Source organism: Diabrotica virgifera, chromosome 2 (genome assembly GCF_917563875.1).
Source record: "Diabrotica virgifera virgifera chromosome 2, PGI_DIABVI_V3a".
Classification (NCBI taxonomy): domain Eukaryota; kingdom Metazoa; phylum Arthropoda; class Insecta; order Coleoptera; family Chrysomelidae; genus Diabrotica; species Diabrotica virgifera.
In genome coordinates this window covers 62156787-62179383 of record NC_065444.1, presented here as the reverse complement: position 1 = coordinate 62179383, position 22597 = coordinate 62156787, and the positions used below count along the sequence as shown (strand labels likewise).

At 34.7% G+C, this 22597-nt stretch overlaps 1 protein-coding gene across 1 annotated transcript in view; it reads right to left on the bottom strand.

The window, feature by feature from the left end:
* The window catches only part of LOC114326255 (glycerate kinase), a 125523-nt gene that overhangs the window by 90429 nt on the left and 12497 nt on the right, over window positions 1-22597 (bottom strand). Inside the window, exons 3-4 of the mRNA XM_028274566.2 lie at window positions 14172-14258; window positions 3426-3752 (exon numbers count right to left, since the gene is read on the bottom strand). Of these exons, the coding sequence (XP_028130367.2) occupies window positions 3426-3752; window positions 14172-14258 (414 nt within the window). The remainder of the gene's footprint in view (window positions 1-3425; window positions 3753-14171; window positions 14259-22597) is intronic.

The following is a 22597-nucleotide window of genomic DNA, read 5'->3' as shown; positions in this document are numbered from 1 at the left end:
GAACCACAGGGAACGCTTTTGTACGATTTCTTACTCGTTTTACCTGCTTACGGAGGCCCTGGTTTCAACACTTGTAGACTAACCGCCGGTGCCTTCCTACACGTGCTAACCCAAATACTTGTATTTTTTATATTAGCACGATCCACGAATAAGTTCTAGGTAAACTACAAAGTTTCAGAAATTCGGAAACTGATCAATGCAAGTTTTATAAGGTAGGTCATAAAAATAATCCCAATACAATGGGTTCGTTACACGATACTCGTTTTTATAGCCTGTACTTTTCAGTATTTCATTCTTCAGCCTGTACTTTTAGGTAATTCTTAATAACTGAAATTAAATTCTAAACATAGACAATAGCGGTAAAGGATAAATATAGACACTAACTTCTTTTTAAGAAAATCCCATTGTTTGATAAAAGATATCAACCCCACCGTTATCTAAGGTTTTTTTTAATATTTGTTAATTTAGGCGTTTTATCTCCCTAGATGTTTGTATGTAATTATTTCACTTATTTATAAATGTATCATATGCAATTTGAGAATCTATTTTGTTAATAATAAGAACTTACTTTTATTACCCACAACTCAGCTCCTATTGGGTCTACACACTTCTTATATACACCATTTTTTTCACTTTTTTGTAAGCTATATTTTTATTAGGAATATTTTTTCAATAAAATACTTACTTTTTTATTTATTTGCGAAAAACCATTTTAAAACGTGGTTTTTTGTTGAAAAATGAACATATTCACTCACAAATAACTCGAACAGTATGGACTTAGTGAAAAAACTCTTTAGAACTAATGTTGCTTAGAATTAGTCAGTTTATCCAATTCCGGACTTATCTTGAACGTATGTTTTTCACCCCCGAGAAGGGGAGAAACTCGCCCCCGGGCAAAAGCACACATTGGCACAATATCACTTTTTTTATTTTATGATAATGAATATTAACTTCTGAACTACAATGTGCGTTTTTATTGGGCGGACGGGCCCGCATCCCAACTGGAACCAGGGTCCGCTGATCTATCGGTACGCCACTGGTGCCTCTGTTTAGTTTTTTTAGTTTTCGTCCGGGAATACTGTATGTGAATATCAGTGGCGACGCGTGACTTTTTCTGAAGTGTTACCAAAACCAGATGCAAAAAATCTTATTTAAAAAAATTAAGATATGGCTAAATGTATAGATACACTCACCGGCACAAAATTCCGCCACCCAAAATTTTTGATTAAGTTTGACAACCTATAACTTTATTATTTGTACTTCGATTTTCAAGATTCGTACACGAGTTTGTAGGTACATGTATTGATGTCAATTGCTATTATTCAGGTAACAAAAAACTTTTGCTTAGATGGCATTATACGGGGGTGAATGTAAGCGTTGTTTTTTCTCCCAACTTTAAAAAATTCTGTGGAAAAATTGGAGGGCTGATTTTGTTTCATACTCCTTTTGTATCATCCTGGAGGTATCACTAAGGTCCTGTTTTTGAATTATCTGAATATCTCTTTTCTTGTAAGAGCTGTAATTAAAAACACTGCTTTGAAGGTTTATTTAATTAAAAATATCAAACGCACTAAAATTAACAAAACAAAACAAATTTAACAACAAAACAAAACAATTCAATAGCGGTTATGTCCACCTCTTGCAGCAACGGCTGCTCGCAATCTGTTTAGCATTTAATAAATATGTGTTTTCCTTGCCTGGGGAATAGCCCGATATTCCTCTACCAGGGCCATAACTGTACCAAATTTTCAGGAGGCCTAGGATGACGGCAAATAGCTTTTTTTATTCATCACATAAATGCTCAATATTATTGAGATCTGGGCTGCATGCGGGCCATTCTAATCTTATCAATCCAACATCCAACCTCAATTGTATGAGTCAATCAGTGTTTTTATTTACAAAAAATGGTACAGCTCTTACAAGAAAAAAGGTATTCGGATAATTCAAAAAACAAAATGTTGGTGATGCCTCTGGGAAAATATGACAGGACTATGAAACAAAATCAGCTATTCCATTTTTCCACAGATTTTTTTAAAATTAGGAGAAAATATAACGCTTCCTTTCACCCCTGTATAATGACATACAGGCAAAATTTTTTCCGGAATAATACCAAACAATATGAATACATGTACCTACAAACTGGTGCAAGAATCTTGAAAATCGGAGTACAAATAATAAAGTTATAAATTGTCAAACTCAATCAAAAATTTTGGGTGGCGGAATTTTGTGCCGGTGAGTGTAGCTTCAATATCATTTTGTATATCACTTGAAACTCTCGAAAAAACAGATGTTTCTAGATGTTGACAAAAATTTTGAACTTTTTTGGCAATTAATGTTAACAATTCCATGTAATTGCCTCGATTGTCAGAGTCGTCGCACTCAAAATGACCACGAAACGCTAGTTCTTGTTTGGCCCAAAAACATACAGTACCTATTATAAGTGTGCTAAGGATATACCTACCTATTTTTTTAACAAACTCATTATGTTTAGCAATATTTGCTTTAAAAGCTTGGTTAAGAGAACTTTTGATTTTCGTTTTGCCAAACTGAATCAAATTGGGTATACATCTTACATGTCTTTTTAAAAATCTAACACTATTTAAATCGTGAACCTGGCCCACCCATTTTTCTGTAGAAACCAGAAGACATGGCCAACAATACAGTATATTTTTCTTACAACCATAATATAACCAAGGATTTTCACTGTACCAACTAAATTTAAAATATCGAACTACTTTTGTTGATTCCTTTTTTAAATTTTTTAAAATAGGTCTTTCATTTTTAATCTAATTTGTTTCTTCAAAATTATACAAGGAGGATTACTTTTTAAGTAGTTGATCGATTAAGAAGCGACACTCATCCATGGTTAACTGCACGCACACTTTTTATAGGTACTGTCACCAATTTTAAATTTGGTAACAGCGCTACTGATACACAGCGCGCTTATGCCCCGTCGCTTCTTCAAAATTTTCAGTCACTAGCCGGTCTCGAGCGCCAGCGTGGGTATAATATAACCATTGTAACCAGAAATGAGTCTAGTAACAGAGTATAATAAAGTGCAACTGAGTCACATAAACTCGCATAAACATAAAATATTTTCGTGTCTACGAGTAGTTGGCTATTTACTGAGTTAGGTACTATTACCACATAATATAATAATATATTTCTATTGGTAAAAATATTGGTAAATAGAATTATTCATCGTCATAAAATATTTATTTGCAAGATTTTTAACTGTTACCAATGGTAACAGTGGTTACATGGACGTTTCGCCAGTGGTTAATATTAATATAGTGAATATAAATTGAAAAATAGTTCCTGTACAAATTATTATCAAATTATACAATCCATTGAACTTTATGCTAGGATCAGAATTTTCTAATACAATTTAAAGATGATAATCTGCGAAATCTTTCACCACTTACCTATCACGTACGTCTTGACGTGCTCGTATTCCCCATTTGTTACCGGACATCTTTTCTCGTCTCTTTTCTCGGTTGTTTCGATCACACTTTTTATCGACGTTGGAATTTCGCCATCTAGCCGGTATTTCTTGAGAATGGTGGCAGCCATCTCTGACGGATCCGTGTTCGGCATTGTTGGGCCGCTGGCTATAAAATCTAATGGGTCCCCAATAATATCGGATAGCACGAAACAAATAATGCGACATGGATAGGCCAATTCCGCCAAGCCTCCTCCTTTCACAATAGAGATTTTTTTGCGGACGCAGTTCAGTTCGTTGATATCGGCTCCTGTAATCGATAACATCTATCATCTTAGATCCAATATACAGTAATTTATAAGAAGAAAAGCAATATAAGATTCTATACACTTATTACTACACTCACCGGCACAAAATTCCGCCACTAAAATTTTTTGATTACGTTTGACAATTTATAACTTTATTATTTGAACTCCGATTTTCAAGATTTTTGCATCAATTTGTAGGTACATGTATTGGTATCGTTTGTCATTATTTCGGTATAAAAAAATTTGCTTAGGTGGCATTGGTGGCGTTATACGGTGCTGAATGGAAGCATTGTATATTCTAAATTTAAAAAATTCTGTGGAAAAATTAGCTGATTTTGTTTCATAGTCCTTTAGTATTATCCCAGAGGTATTCCTTAGATTTTTTTTAATTATCCGGATATCTCTTCTTGTAAGAGCTGCACAATTTTTTGTAAATAAAAACACTGATTGACTCATACACATAAATATTTTAAATAGAGGTTGGATTGATAAGATTAGAATGACCCGCATGTAGCCCAGATCTCAATCCTCTCAAACATTTATGGGATGAATTGAATATAGCTATTCGCCGTCATCCTAGATGTTACAGTTACAAAGCCTCTACAAAAATATATCCGTTCCCACCTCTATACGTCGTTAAGTTTTGTAAAGTTCGTTTTTGAAAGACCACTAATATTTGATTTTAGTATTGATTTTGCTGTCGTGGCAAGCAGTGGTTTGTGAGAAGATCCATTGTACAAGGGTTTTCCGTTTGGAGGTTTGGTTTCCGTTTGGATTTTGGTTTTACGTTTGGAGTTTTGGTTTCCATTTCTAAAGTTTATATTTTGGATTTTGGTAGTATGGTTTTTGTTCTACTTTTGTTGGCTTTTCTGCATATTTTCTGTACCTGGAAACTTTCCATTTCTGCAAAGTAAATAGGTTTACTTTCTGATTGGAGGCTGTCTGGAATGGTCTGTGGTTAGACGTTTCCGAAAATGGAATGGTTTCCTTCTATCGGACGTGAATTTATGGGTCACGTTCCATTGACCTTCTCTCTTTCACGGTGTGGTGATCGCTGATGTGAATATCAGCCAACTAAAGTCTTCAGGCTTCAGAGAGACTGTGTCCAGGATTTTCTATCGCTACTCTTCAAAAGCGATAACATATATCTCAAATATTCCTGTATGTTTTTTTGGGTTTATTTAAATTTCAATGAACAGTACAAACATAAAAACTGATAGGTTATTCTATTTTTAAACCATCAAATCTCAGTAGGACTTTCAATTTCAATTATTTACTAACTATATGTATCAAATTGTAACATTGTATATTTTCTTTTGTAAATTGTACTATACATATTTGTAAAGATTGTAATAAATAATTTAGTAGAATTCGTTTTTGCTTATTACATATTTATCTCTTTCCAATTTCATTTCAAAAGGGTAGTTGGTTTAGGATGAAACAACATAAATTTTATATTAGAAAAGTGTAATTAATCTATATATTTGTCAATTTGCTGAATAGTAAGACTGACGCCCTCCATTTTAGTTTGTTCAGGATCTCTGTCTGGTTTGATTGATCTAATTTCTGTTTTATTCTTCCAGCTCTCCTTCTTTTACGCCCAAATTATTTAAGAAAGAAATCTGTTTTAATTTATTCCTTTTTCTGGCCCTCGAATCCCACCTTCTTTTTAGTATCTTGTTTCTCGAGCTACTTAGCCGGTGCTCTATTCTATTCTTCTTCCTTCCTTCTTCTCTATTCTATACTTTCTTTTCTTTATTTCAAATTGCATGTTAATTTCGACTATCTTTCTTTTCCAAAACCGAGTTTAACGTTGCATAGACCTCCACAAAATTTGGTACAGCTATGGCTTTGTAGAGGAATATCGAGTCATTCCCAGACAAGGACAACACATCTTAATTCGATGCCAAACAGATTGCGAGCAATCGTTGCTGCGAGAGGTGGACATACCCGCTATTGAATTGTTTTGTTTTGTTGTTAATTTTGTTTTGTGTTGCTACTTTTAGTGCCCTTGATATTTTTAGTTAAATAAACCTTCAAAGCAGTGTTTTTATTTACAGATTTTACAAAAAAGAGATATTTGGATAATTCAAAACACAAAATCTTACGGATGCCTCCGAGATAATACGAAAGGAATACGAAAGCCCATCAATTTTTCCACAGAATTTTTTAAAGTTAGGAGAAAATACAACGCTTTCATACACACTCGTATAATGCCATCTAAGCAAAAAAGTTTTGTTACCTGAATAACAACAAACGATTTCAATACATGTACCTACAAACTGTTGCAAGAATCTTGAAAATCGGAGTAAAAATAATAAAGTTATAAATTGTCAAACTTATCAAAAATTTTTAGTGGCGGAATTTTGTGCCCGTGAGTGTATTATTGTCTGCACATTTTATAAAGCATGTTAGGTGATGTTTCGGTCCGTTATCCGAAATTTTTCAATTCAAGTACAGTCAAATTCAAAATCAGTACAGGGGAATTTTTTAAATAGATATTATTATGATATTGTTTGGGGAGGCCTATGTCGAAAGATGGACTGAAGAAGGCTAATTAGATAGATAGATGATATTGTTTGGTCAACGATTGAACAGGATCTTTATACAGGAAGGTACTAAAGTTTTGGATGTTAATAAAGGCCACCAATCTCAGTAATGACCGTTTTATTGACACAAACCCGGATTGTACCGTAAAGCGTTAGGACCTCTGGCCTGCTTTTTACTTACTACTGTCTCGCTGATCTGTTCATTGCTTTTATAAATGAATAACGAGGTCAAGTTCACGCTTGAAGACGTATTACAAACCTGATTAAACAAATAATATCAATGTAGATTACACATGCGATAATAATATTGAAATAAAAAACATTCTTACACGAGGCATGATATTAAACACATTGCCAACGCGAAGAACAAAGTAGAATAAGACTAAAAATATATATAATACGGTGACAATAAATACGGTTGATTACAGAATAAAAACGTAATAGAAAAACATACCGTAATAATAAATTAAACAACAATAGTATGAGCTCTCTTTACCGTCAAACCGTCTTTGAATTAATAATCTACCCTAACAGTGCAAACCTGTAAGTGTTAATCTCAGATTCTGATTCAAATTTCTAAGTCAAATTCATTTTGGTTTTTGGAAAAGGTAGCGAGTGCGATAGACAATTCAGCGTTTTGTCTCTGATCTATTATTGTTCCCAGATTGGGAACCAGCGTAATTAATTTACCCCCTTTATTTTATATTCTTGGATAACCATAGTTTATAATGGTAGGGGAGCAAAGTATGCTAAATGTGCAGTCACTCGAGCGCTTTGGGGACCTATTGGGTTGTGATTATTAGGTCCTAAAACCAAAAAAAGTTAAGTAAAATTTTCCATTTTAGTGGGCGCTTGCCATTTTTTAATTTAATTTTCCATTTCCATTAATCGTTTTTTCCGATTATAGCGCCATCTATCCATAATTCGAAAAAATGTTTCGAATAAAAGTTGCTTATTTTTATTCAGAGAATCCAAATCTGCAATAAAAAATTGGAGCTCCCATTTAAGATTTTAAAGTAACCCCCACCCCATCTCCGTGGGGGGTCGCGTTTAGTACCATTCGATATATGTTTCAAAAATATTAAATAAGTGTATTTTGCGGTTTTTCGATCTGATGTTTATTTTGCTAAATATCGCGTGATTTGTATTTAAAATTTTAAATTTACCCCCCACCCGTCTCTGTGAGGGGTCATGTTTGGTATCTTTCGATAGATTTTTGAAAAATATTGAACGTGTAGTTTTTATTTTTTCGATCTGACATTCATTTCGCGAAATATTCGCTTTTTTCTTGTGAAACTTTGTGACTCACTAATTTCCTTAGGTCCCGCTCAAATCGTCAGATTTTTTAAATATACACTGTTTTGCATGTACTTAACTTACCTTATCTTAATCTGACAATTTCGAGTATTTTTAAGGATAGATTTTTTTTTTCGGGCCCCCCTAAACGAACTCCCCTGTGTTAAGAGCCAATATATGGCAGAGGTACATCTGCGGGGTACCACGTTTTTCCCCATATGATAATCTGACGCGCTCGAGTAACTGCAAAAATCCCCGCTTGGGCTCCCCTACCATAACTGGACCGACCGTACTTCCAGAAAGCAATTATTCCGATGACAACAATAGGGCTTTTCATTCACAGCCATTTGTTTCGAACTTCTGTCATGTGTCACATAATATTAATATATCTACGTCATACGTTATTTGTATATACCAATGATACAAACCAAAGACGTATGGCGTAGATATTTTAATATTATGTGACACATGACAGCAGCTCGAAACAAATGACAGTCGATGAAAAGCCCTATTGGCGATGTTAAGTCACAATGACGACATCTCGTGGATTTCGGCGGAACTAAAATGGAGGCATTTTTTCTTTTTATTGCCCTGCTATAATGGGGGTTTTTAATGTCAAATCGTTGTTAAAATCGTTGTCAGTATTTTCGAAAATCAATAAAATGAAAAATTTAGTAGTCCCATCGATTAATCTACCAGCATCAGTAGAATCAAAAAGAACGTGTTCTTCCTAAATTTACTCCAAATATTCTGCAACACAAGATACAAATAAGAACACTTTTGATAAAATGTTTGTAAGCTTTTAATTAAATCTTTTGCATTAAAATTTATTAATCATATTGATTTTCGAGAATACTGACAACGATTTTAACAACGATTTGACATTAAAAACCCCCATTATAGCAGGGCAAAAAAAGAAGAGAGGCCTCAATTTTAGTTCCGCCGAAATCCACGAGAGGTCGTCATTGTGACTTAACATCGCCAATTAAAGTAGTAACTCAAGTAACTGCCATTGTGTATCTATGACGGACTACCATTGTGTATCATTTAATTCTTCTCCTAAAGTCTCTTCTTCTATGAACGTATGACTGAGTTCTTCCCCTTGTATGTTTATTTGACCAGCTTGGATTTTAAGCTGCTTACGACTGGGTCTCTGAACTATTTCAGCGGCGCGGCGGAGTGATAGGAGCTTTTAGGTAACCAGCAACAGCCGTCTCTACTCCTTGGCTGGTCGTAAGTAAAATAAGGTTTCCAGTCTGAGATATACATGTCTGGGACAGCTTCAGGAAGCTGATTCTTTCAATGATTCGCTCCGTTCTGGACCCATCACATATGATGGATATATGAATCGAAAGAAATAATGCGACATGAATAAGCCAATTCCGCCAAGCCTCCTCCTTTCACAATAGAAATTTTTTTGCGGACGCACTTCAGTTCGTTGATATCGCGTAGGTGATGTGACATTATCCCTTGGTGATGTCCACGTGTACAATCTACTGTTTGGTAATCTGAACATTGTGTTCATTACTACAAATTCTTTTTCTTGGCAAAATTGTACGAGACGTTCACCTCGGTCGTTTCGTTGTCCAAGTCCAAATTCACCAGTACATTTATCAGTTTTCACCTTACCAACTTTAGCGTTGAAATCACCCATGATTACTTATCTACGTAACAGTGCAAATCTTTAAGTGTTGACCTTAGTTTATGATTCATGTTGGTTGATGGAAAAGGCTTGATGGCTTTTCGAAAACATCAAGAAAAGAAAAACGGCGTATTTGGGTCACATCATGCGAAACGAAAAATACCAGTTCCTTCAACTTATAATCCAGTGTAAAATTGAAGGCAAGAGAGGAATAGGACGCAAGAAAATGTCCTGGCTCCGAAACATAAGGCAATGGACAGGGATTACCGACATACAATCACTGATCCACATTGCAAGAAACAGAGAGTTAATGGAAAATGTGATCGCCAACATCCATTAGTGGATTTGCATTTGAAGAAGAAGAAGAAGATGGAAAAGGTAGCGATTGGCATAGACGTTTCAGCATTATTATTTTGTCTCTGATCTAGTGTTTCCTCACTGGAAGCCAGCGTGGTTAAGTTACGGTCACCCCTTTGTTTTCTCTTCTTGGATGACCATAATTTATAACTGGACCCATCGTACTCCCATAAAGCAATTAGTCCGATGACAACAATTGAAGTAGTACCAGTAACCAATAGTGACTGCCAATGTGTGTCTCTGACGGACTGCCATTGATATTATTTAACTCTTTTCCTTAACTCTCTTCTTATATGAAGAAATAACTGAGTTCTTCCCCTTGTATTTTTATTCGACCACCTGGGATTTTAATTTGCTCACGGCTGGGTCTCTGAACTCTTTCAGCTGCGGGGGTGATGGGGCTTTTAGGTAACCAGCAAAAGCCGTTTCTACTCCTTTCCTGGTTGTAAATAAGGTGATATTTCTGGTCTGAGCTATACATTTCAGGGACAGTTTCAGAAAGCTGACCCTTTCAATTATTCGGTCCGTTCTAGACCCATCACATATGATGGGTATACGAATCGTAATCAATAATGCGACATAAGTTGGCCAATTCGGCCAAGTCTCCTCAGTTCAGTTCGTTGATATCACCTTACATTGCTGGCAAAAGTCAGCAGCTTAGGCTGCTTAGGAGACCTGTCAAATGAGGTGTTTCGTGATATCTGATTGCATTTAAATAGGTCATCAGTTAAGCCATAGGGCTTTTCAACAACAGTCATCTGTTTCGAGCTCCTCATATATTATATAACATCGATTATATAACATATGTTATATAATCTGTATTCGTATACACAGATTATACAACATATGACAGAAGCTGGAAACAAATGAAAATCGATGAATATGAAAAGCCCTATGAAAAGCTAAAACTCATGACGAAATCTTTTAAAAATTAAAATTAACGTGTTTTAAAAAATTTTTCGGTCAATCTGCTTCTGAAATAATGTTGCATCATACTGTAGAATCAAACATCGACTATTCTGTATATAATTCGAGTGTAGAAGAATTCGTGCTTTCACGTTCAATAAGATCAAAGTAAAAGAATATTAGTCGAGAAGTTGAGATACAACAAAATACGTTTCCTTTGACCTAAAAACTACATTTATTTTCCTTTATTTTTGTCAACCTTCCACGTTGAAGTTGTTTTTGTGTTGATGTCATCAACGACCTGCGAGAGAAAAAAACTGCCATTAATAAAGAACAAAAACGTATTTTTGTAGATAGTGGGTTTTCCTACAGATTTTATTCTTCCTTACAAACATTAATATACTGGTTGTCCGAAACAACGTGCGTTATTCGAAGGACAATTTTTAAACTTATACTTTTTTAACATAGCTAGGACAATTTTTAAACTTATACTTTTTTAACAAGACAAGACGACTCAACCTCCGAGAAAATCCGGGTTAGCCGGAGAATATGCTAAAAATTAATAAAATACGGTATTCTTACAGATAATCTTCGTTATAATTGCAAAGCAATTGCAAGCAAACAATACAAGACTCTGTACTACACACAATACAGTCACAATCGGAACGATGTTACGTTATTTAAGAACAGTGAAAACTAAGACCATTGTTTAAAAAATAATTTTTTAAATAGTCTTTTAGTTTTTTTTAAACAATGCTAAGACAGTTTGAAATATATAAATGAATACAGGTGCCTGTTGTTTCCGATAATCCGAGACAATGAACTTGGCTCTGCCGTCGTGTGCCATGAGTCATTTTTACTATCGTATAGTTCAAATTACACAAACACACATTATCTCTCAAATATTATATTACATACATTTTTATTGTTGAAATGTTTATCTGATGAAAATCGGTCCGGGTTAGCCGGACTTCCGGCTTATCGAGAGGCCGACTTATCGGGGTTCCACTGTATTGGGTAAAATCAGGGGTAATAATAATCGGTTGAAGCGTAGTGAAGAATACCTAATACCAAAGCCGCGTCAGCGGTATAAAATGGGAAACTATTATTAATTTTGAGGATTTCTGACGAGAAATCGCCATTGCTGGTTATAGTATAGTATAGAAATATGTCTGCTACTTCGAAATTTGTCACTTGGTGCATGTGCGGTAGATTATTAGTTGCCCTGTCTACATAGTGAAGAAGAGAGTGATTACTACGATCCTGTTACAAATGCGATCCCATTCCATTCTCACTCTGAACTCAACGATTTAGTAAGAGACCTAGACATTTATAAAATATCAACAGAAGTTTTAGGATCTAAATTAAAAAAGAAACATATTGCTCCGGACACATCCTTTTCTTGGAAATATACCTATGTAGGGAAAAGGAATTTGTATCTTTCCCCTCCCAAGAACATGACCTAGTGTTTTGCGGTGATATTCCTGGACTTATGGCACATTTCAAACCAGAATATGCTCCTAATGAGTGGGGACTTCTTATTGATTCCTCAAAAAGAAGCCTTAAAGCAGTATTTCTACACAATGGCAATAAGTATGTTTTTAATATCAGTTGGACACTCTACTAGTCTACTATACATAAATGGGTGGAAATGCATAGTTGCATTTTAAAGTGCATAAAATGCGTCCAAAAGTGCATAAATATGTCAAAATAAGTGTATAAAGGTCCAGATTTTGTTGTTAAGGGGTTTGTGGTTGTTGAAGACGAATACTCCATCAGAACTGACCATCGAAGCACCAGGTACCCAGGTTTACTGCTAATACACGTCATCTGAAGTTTCGAGTGGTTTAGGCAATAAATTGATGTAAACAAATTACTCGGCGGTTTTAGGGATCTCTGAACAAGAATGCACCATCAGAACCGACCCCCGGTACACCAGGTGCTCAAAAGCCCTCCTATCTCCAAAGATAACATGCGTTAGCAGTGATGTTGGGCGCCAGGTGGTCCGGGGGGGACGGTTCTGATCACGTATTCGTACTCAACGACCCCAGAAACCCCTAGTGATCTATTTGCCTGCACTCAAGGCCGAAAACCTTCTAAACTCCTGAAGATGACGTACCTTAGCAGAGACCGTGGTTACCAGGTGCTCCAAAGATCAGTTCTGATGGTTTATTCGTGTTCAGTAACCCCTAAAACCACCAGTGTAATCTGTTTATATCAATTTAGTAGCGAGTAAGGTCGTAACTCCAGAAGGTGACCAGACTCTAGACACCAAGTGTTGGTTCTGATGGCGTATTCGTTTTTAGCAACCCCAAAAAGAGCCCAAGTAACATATTTGCATCAATCTAATACCGAAAACCCTCAAAACTCCAGAAGATGACGTGCCTTAGCAGTGAGACTGGGCACCAGGTGGTCCGGGGGTCAGTTTTGATGGCGTATTCGTGTTCAGCGACTCTCAAAACCTCCAAGTAATATGTTTTTATCAATTTAGTCCCAAACCCTTTGAACCTCCAGATGACGTGCCTTAGTCTAGACACTAGATGCTCCGGAGGTCGGTTCTGACTGCCTTTAAATTTTGCCTTTAATATGCTTATTTTGACTTGTTTATACACTTTTGGATGTATTTTATGCACTTATATACAAAATGCAATTATGCAATTCCACCCATTTTTCTATAGTAGACTTTTTTCTTGACATCATCCTGAACCTGAACACAATGCAAAAAGTTGCAAATCTCCAGGTGCTGTATTTAAAAATCGATTTATTCCAGTTTTTTAGTGCTAAATGCCCTGTTCTACATATATCAGTATATCACCATCTTCCAAAAACATCACAAGATAACACTATCTAACTAAAATTTAACACAATGCATCAATAATTAAAATACCTATATATTTAGGCCTAAATCCTGCGTACCAAACAAAATTGATTAATAGCAAGCTTAAAATTTGTTAATAGATTAACGGTGCCTAGTCGGACAAATTTTGATGTACGGGAACACTGTAACAGGGGAAGTTTTAATTGTGGAACGTGTCATCCTGACAAGTAGCAGGTTGTTTTTAAATTTATTTAATATAATAATTATTATATATATGAAAATTTTAATAAGTCTGACACGTAGAACATGTCAAATGACATAAATTATATTGGTGGTAAATAGCAGTCTATTTTTCTCATGAGAGTTTAATGAAAGGGTAACAAATCAATTGGAAGTTCTGTCCGACACAATACATGGGACGTTTTCGTACTCTGACGTTCGAAATCTGCAACCTGTTCCACAATTAAAACTTTCCCTGTTCCAGTGCTTCCGTACATCCAAGTTTGTCCAACAATTTAGACACCGTTAAGCTATTAACAAATTTTCAGCTTGCTATTAATAAACTTTTTTTGGTACGCTGGGTCCAGGCCTCATTTTGTATAACTACCTTATCTGTAATTGATATTTTGTATATGTTTATGTGTGTTTTTTCTTTATCACTTTTTGTATCTTGTTATACTAATACTAACCCTAAGTGGTTGAAGCAAAATAAATAAAAAAACTTCATTCTCAACATGAACCTTTCAAATAAAATAAATATTTTATTTCGTGACAAGTCACTTCCACCCCATATTTTATTTGAGCATATTCTTATGTAAATATAAAATACAAAGCAGAGAATATTCAATCATACCTCTTTTCGCCAAGTCCTTAACTAGATTTTGTTTTTGTTTCAGAGTTATTGGAGGAACAGGAAGAGGCAGAAGAGCAGAACCGCCACCTAAAATCAAATATGGAATTATTGAAGCGAATGAGATTTAAATCGAAACAGTATTTTTATTTTAGGAATCGTTTCATTTGGGTGTAAAAAGGATCAAAAGCTTTTTAGCAGAATTCTGCCGTTTCGTTGATTGCCATATACGTAAAGTTAAAACGTTACATCGTAAAAAAATATATTTTTAGTCGGTATTTAATAAGTCGTCAAAACAAGCTATGAAAACACTCATCGGACAGTTCTTCTGTCTATTGTTTAATCATTAGCAAACAGTTAAAGGATCTCAAATATTTTTAGTACAACTCCAACAAGAGAGTTGGAGTTTCCTAATCACGCAATAATTTAATGTAAATATCACATTTTCTTCAAGTTCCAACTTGAAGTTCCAACTATAACAATGTCTGCCATATACTGCCCACCCAAACATAATAACAAACAGATACAGTTTGAAGGTTTTTTTCAATACACTTGGAAGCAGGTTCTTTGCAGGAGGTGACTATAATGCTAAACATGTCACTGGGACTCTCAGATTACAAATAAAGAAAAAAACCTTCTCTGTACAACAGTAGGACGAACTGGAACATATTCCGGGACAAATTAGGTAACTTAATTTCCTAGACTTCTCGTTAAAAACTGAACTAGACATCGAAACAGCAGTCGAAAACCTAACAAAGAATATACAAGAAGCATCTTAGTTAGCCACTACAAACTATGCAACACCTCTAGGTAAAAGTGAAATATCCCCCACAATTAAAGAAAAACTTGTTGTCAAAAGACAATTACGGAAACAATGGCAATAGGCAAGGACTGGTGAAAACAAGAAGAAACTTAATAAAGTAACCAAAGAATTGAAACAACTAATTCAAGAAGAGCTAAACCAAGGCATTCAAGTCTATCTGGAAAGTCTTACACCTACAGAAGCAACGGAATACTCATTATGGAAAGCAACAAGAAAACTCAAAAAGCAACAACTTCCAAATATACCAATCAAAAACTTCAATAATACATGGGCCAGAATCAATAAAGAAAAAGCTTAAGTCTTCGCGGAACACCTAAAAAATGTATTTAAACCATTTCCTTCCGAAGTATCCACCGTAGAAGAACAATAAATAATGGACAACCTAGATGCCCCATTTCAAATGGACTTGCCTCTACATAAATTTACTGTAACAGAAGTCAAACACATTGTAAAGCATGAAATCAACATAAAAAAGGCACCTGGATTCGATCTAATTTCTGGAAAAATCCTACAAGAGTTACCCGAAAAATGTTACAAACTCATAACCTTCATATTCAATGCAATGCTACGTACGAGTTACTTCCTCTGCACCTGGAAGGTTGCACAAATCATCATGATCCCTAAGCCCGGAAAGAAAAGCCAGAAGTCGTCTCTTCATATAAGCCAATAAGCCTGCTCCCAATGTTATCCAAAGTTTTCGAAAACTTCTGCGCCAGTAGGCTCGAAATAATAATAAATTTAATAAAACTGATTCCAGATCATCAGTTTGGATTTCGAAAAAAGCACGGAACAATTAAGCAGGTGCACAGATTAGCTAACCAAATCTACAGGGATCTGAACGGTAAAAGACATTGCTCAGCAGCCTTCTTGGATATATTACATTTGACAAAGTGTAGCATAGCGGCTTACAATTTAAATTGAAAGAACTCTTACCCTATCCCCACTAACTACTACTAAAATCCTAACTATCAGACAGACATTTCTTCGTGAAACAAGGGAGTGAACTTACTGCATTACATCCAATATATTCTGGCGTTCCTCAAGGTAGCGTCTTGGGACCTATATTGTTTCTTCTTTATACAGTTGATCTGCCAAGACTGTACCAAGACTACCCACCACTGTAGCAGCATTCGCTGATGACACGGCGGTCTTGGCATCCCACACCAATCCGGCTTCAGCCTCAAAGAACCTTCAGACAAACCTTGATAAAATCCAAAAGTGGCTAAAAAATGGCGTATCAAAGTTACTGAAACGAAATCTACACAAGTAACATTCACTTTACGCAGAGAAATATGTCCACCAGTAAAAATCAACGACTGCTACCTCCCACAAGCTGACGATGCTAAATATCTTGGCATGCATTTGGACCGACGGATGACTTGGAAGAGACATATTATATTCACCAAAAGAAAACAGCTAGGCCTTAAAAAAAGCAAAATGTATTGGCTGATTGGACGCAAATCTAAATTATCATTGGAGAACAAAATACTATTGTATAAGGCCATTCTCAAACCTGTGTGGACATATGGTATACAACTTTGGGAAACCTCCAGTTATTCCAACATTAACATCCTTCAAAGATTCCAAAACAAAGTGTTGCGAACCATCGTCGATGCACCTTTCTACATCCCCAACAGGGTCATTCTACACGACGTCAAGTTGGAATCCATCAAGGTAGTGATCTACCAGTTCAGTGTTCGTTAAAGTGAAAGACTGTCAGTGCACCCTAACGTGTTGGTCAACCGCCTAAACGTGCTCGATGTCAACAAAGTGCGTAGACTTGGACGCCTGCGCCTGCTGCCTGCCGACCTGTCTACAGGACTCAGATAAGTTTTAGCTTCTAAGGACATATGGACACAAATAAGTACTCTCATTGTCAAAAAACACTAAATTTAAATTTAGCTAGTTCTTTAAAGGAGATCACTCACTGGTCAAGTCAAGTCAAGTCAAATTTATTCATCACATGCGACATTATACAAAGTTGTACATGTATGAGACAAGTCAAAGTTACAGACATATAATGTACATATTAAAAGTATATAAATTAATAAATACGACAAAACATACTTAAAAGTTATTTTTAGAATATGGCTCTAGCTCACAAATGTATTGATGTACACACCTCCGAAAGTTTGGCTGATGTAAATTCATTCGTATATCTATTGCCAATTTGTTAAAGAAACTTATGGCTGCATAATGTGTGCTACCTTCCAACAAAACAGAACGATGTTGTGGAAGCATAAAGTGATTGTCTCTGAATCTTGTTGAATAAACATGGTTAAATTGAAATTTATTGAATTCATAAATTTTGCAATGTAAATACATTATACACGAAAATATATGGTCCAAGAGCTGTGAGACATTTTTGAGTAGGTATTTTAGGCAACCTGAAAATTTTTCAGGTGACTCTTCCATGATAGCCTAATACAAAAATGCCGGTCTGGCTGGAGGGTAGCGGTTATTTTCCCCAAAAATCCCCCCTAAATTTTAAAAAAAGGGTAAAAATTTTTATTACAAAAAACATCATTGACGCGACTTTAAAGTAAATTTAAATATTCAAATATAAAGAAAATAAACAGGCCAGGCGATTTGAGGGCGATTTTAACTCTGCAAGATACTTGCATGGGCGCCCCAGGATTATTTTCAGGGGATGCATCTGAACTTCAGAAGATTTCATCTGAATCTGTATATACTATTAACGAGTATAAAATATACAACTATACATGCAAAGCTATGTACATTCCTTCCGGACAGGGAAGTACAATGATTATTTTGACAGGGTATTTTTTAATATTAAAAATAAATATTCTAAAAAAGACAGGTTTTTTTTTGGTGAAATTTTCCAGCTGCCATGTGATCAAACAAATTACGCGTACATATAAATGAAAAGCGCTATACGTAAGCAGCAGTGTGAGACAGAGCGTATACCGATAGCTGTTTGCGTCCTCTGTTGTACCTGAGCGAGTACGTTCGCTCGAGAAAAATCACGTGACCTGGCGATCCCATGTTGTTGTGCCTCGAAACGTTAAAGTTATTATTATATATTATAGTTTTTTAAGTAACTTTTTCTTAATTAAAGGAAAATAATACGTACTATGCAATAGATTTTGCAAATATGATATAAAAAAACAGATTTATTATTATAAATATATAGGTAGAAAAGTATAAAAGTATAAACTAAATTAATTCTGTGTCCGAATCTTGTACTTCTTCTTCAAACTCCTCATTTGAGCTTAAATATTCACTGTCTTCTTCTTCGTCAGACTCCCCTCGAGACTCAGATTCCTCTTCTACATGATCTGTAAATAGTTTTAATATGGGTTTAGAATTAATTAAAAATTAATTAGCGATAGTTTAATTGAATTACTACGTATTCTCTGTCCTTTTATACGGAGTCGAAGCCTGGACAATCACGGGCGCATCTGAAGAAAGACTTGCCATTGTTGAGATGTGCTGTTATTGAATAATGTAAAAAATATCATGAACACAACACGTAACAAACACGGAAACATTAAGAAAGATGAAAAAGGCAAAAGAAATACTTAACACTATAAAGGAAAGAAAAATGAGTCAAAATAAATATTCATTCTCTTCTTCTTCGTCAGACTCCCCTCGAGACTCAGATTCCTCTTCTACCTGATCTGTAAATAGTTGTAAATATGTATTTAGAATTAATTAAAAATTAATTAGTGATTAATTAATTGAGTTGCTACGTATTCTTACTTATATAACTAATACTTAATACTTTTCCTTATATTATAAATTATATCACGTTTTTATTTCTTAGTATGTGACCAAAGTAACTCATTTTTCTTTCCTTCATAGTGTTAAGTCTTTGTTTTGCCTTTTTTATCTCTCGTAAGGGTGGGGGGGGGGGGTATGGTTTGAAATATTAAATTTTTTTATTATTTCAAATAAAAGTGCATACTTTCAACAATACTCTCTGAAATTTTCAAAATAATCGGAGTAAAATTACCAGAGACAGAGGGTGTTGAATATCCCTACCTTCGACTCGCGTTGCCGCGGCTTCGCGCCAGCACGCTTGAGCGTAGTGAGAAACGTTAAACAAGTGTTCGCCTACTCTTTTGTAATTCAAAAAACATATTCCAATGTTCATCACTTTACGATTTGGCAGACAAATCAGAAGATGAAGATGCAGTTGTCAAAACTTAAAACGCATTTTTCTCAAAACTGCTTTTTCAAATGCGGTGGACATTGTAACTGAAAAACTACTTGACCGATCTACCTGAAATTTTGCATAGATTTTCTTTAGACATTTCGTGAGGTAACAACGTCGAGATATTTTTCGTTTTGTGCTTATTTTTTGTTCAACAATATTAAATCTGTTTGTTTTCACAAAATTTTTATCAAAAATTTAGTATTTTTGACTTCTGAGTATAAAAATACTCGACGTTGTTACCTCGTGAAACTCATAAGCTAATTAAATATTTTTGAATTTTTTGTTTCGTATGATCCAGTGATGAGTTCTGATGTCCACCGCAAAATTAATTTTTTTTGAGCTGCCTGCGAAAATTTGTCGCCAATGGCTTATTTTTTAATATTTTGGATTGAATTTTTTCTTAAATATTCTTTGAATTGTTCTTAATATGTTTATTTAATTTAAAAATAAAATAATTCTACCATAGCTTCGAAAAAAATCACAAAAATGTGCTTGGTATGTTGATTTCAAATCATACCCCCCCCCCTTAATATTTCCGTGTTTGTTACGTGTTGCGTCCATGATATTTTTTACATTATTCGATAACACCACATCTCAACAATGGCAAGTCTATCTTCAGATGCGACCGTGATTGTCCAGGCTTCTACTCCGTATAAAAGGACAGAGAATACGTAGCAACTCAACTAATGAGGAGTTTGAAGAAGAAGTACAAGATTTGGACACAGAATTAATTTAGTTTATACTTTTATACTTTTCTACCTATATCTTTATAATAATAAATCTGTCTTTTTCTATCATATTTGCAAAATCTATTGTATAGTACGTATTATTTTCCTTTAATTAAGAAAAAGTTACTTAAAAAACTATAATATATAATAATTACTTTGACGTTTCGAGGCACAACAACATGGGATCGCCAGGTCACGTGATTTTTCTCGAGCGAACGGACTCGCCCAGGTACAACAGAGGACGCAAACAGCTTATCGGTATACGCTCTTTCTCACACTCCTGTTTACCTATAGCGCTTTTCATTTATATGCACGCGTAATTTGTTCGATCACATGGCAGTTGGAAAATTTCACCAAAAAAAACCTGTCTTTTTAGAATATTTATTTTTAATATAAAAAAATACCTTGTCAAAATAATAATTGTACTTCCCTGTCCGGAAGGAATGTACATAACTTTGCATGTATAGCTGTATATTTTATACTCGTTAATAGTATGTACAGATTCAGATGAAATCTTCTGAAGTTCAGATGCATCCCCTGAAAATAATCCTGGGGCGCCCATGCAAGTACCTTGCAGAGTTAAAATCGCCCTCAAATCGCCTGGCCTGTTTATTTTCTTTATATTTGAATATTTAAATTTACTTTAAAGTCACGTCAATGATATTTTTTGTAATAACAATTTTTACCCTTTTTTAACTTTGGGGGGGATTTTTGGGAAAATAACCGCTACCCTCCAGCCAGACCGGCATTTTTGTATTAAGCTATCATGTAAGAGTCACCTGAAAAATTTTCAGGTTGCCTAAAATACCTACTCAAAAATGTCTCACAGCTCTTATACTAGACCAGGAATTGTAAGAATATTATTTTGTCTAAAGATACCTCTACAAGAATCTCTAAATTTCATTTTATATATTATCCTAATAGTTTTTTTCTGAAGTACGAATCTGGAGTAGTAGCATCTGGAGTGATACTCTAGATGTTAATCTCACATTTGTCAAAGTAAACGCTTATTGCCCTTCCGGCAGATTGCAGAATCGATTAGGGGTTATATAAAAAAAAGTTCCCACTTCTATTGAGGGTTGGAAATCATCATGGCTATGCTGACCCTGTTGATTGCCGCTGTAAACAGTGCTGCATTCAAGTCATTCCCTCAAGTTCTTACGCCAGGATATTCTTCGTCTTCCCACATTTCGTGAGAAATGTGGGAAATTTCCTCGTATTATTTTTCCTTGCATAATAAGTTGTAATAATGAGTATTTCTGCCGTCTCAGAACATATCTTAACTACTCAAGCTTTCGTCTTTTGATAGTTAATATTATTTCGGCTTCCTTTCCTATTTTTCTAGTTAATTAAACGTTTGGCATTCTTTGAATCCATGTTATTTTTAGAATTCTTCTATAACAAACCGTAGCATCCTTAGTCGTAGTTTTAACCTTATATCTCGACAATGAAGAAACTTCTTAAGTTTTATGAAGGATGCACGCGTAATATTTTAATAGGTATCTTAATTTCTTTGGTTTGGTCTACATTTGATATTTTCCATGTTCCTAAGTATTTGTAGGTATTTATACTCTTCAATACAATTGGGTGTTTGCATCTGCTAATTTATTCTAGGTCATGCATTTAGTTTTCTTAAAATGCAACTTCAGTCCGTATTCATAACAGGATTTATTAAGGCGTTGCACAGTGTTTCGATGAGTAGGTATACGCTAGGTGGACAAAAGTCATGTTCGAAATTAAAAGAATTGTTATTTGAATAATGTAAACAATACTTCAAAACATGGTACTCTAATATTTGTTTATGTCTAAAACATCCCACCCTTGAGTTACGGAGCCCAAAAGTACGTATTCTCATAATAACAGAATAAGTCAGTTGAATTCCGTACATCACTTCAATCACACGAAATTAAAGTATTCCTTAATTTCTACAGCTTAATTGTTAAAGATGGATAATATTTATGCTGATAAGTGCTAATTTTTTCTAATTTAACAATTATATCTGAAATAAACAATAATAAAAAAGTTATTATGATGAACGAAGGAAATTTTCTTCGTTTTGCAACTTTGGAAGGGTGGCAATTACTTATACCCTTTTGTACCCGGGCTAAATTTGCTGTATGTGATAGCTGCACCTTTCCCATTAATAATAAATAATAATACTTATTGTTAGCGAAATAATAAGAAAATAATAGCGTCCAAAGTCACGTATTTTTATTATAATAGATTAAATCAGTTGAAATCCGCACATCATTTCAATCACACGAAATTAAGGTTTTACTTAATTTATACAGAATAATTGTTGAAGATGGATAATATTTATGTAAATTTTTTCTAATTTAATAAATCTATCTGATAAACAAACAATATTAAAAAAAATTGTAGGATGAACGAAAGAAATTTTCTTCGTTTTATAACTTTCAAATGATGGTAATGAATTGTACCCTTTTGTACCCGGACTAAATTTGCTATATGTAATAACTGCACCTTTTCCATTGATAATAAAACTTATAACCAGCACACTCGAGCATAAATTTTTTTTAGATATTTGAAAATTTCTCTCTCGAATCCAGAGAACTTTATCTTAGCCAGTATTCATGATACTATATGCAAGCCACTGTACATAAAATACTTATACATATAGTATGAAAGTAATCAAATCAGCATTAGTTCCACTTAAGCAGCTTTCAAAAGAAGCTCA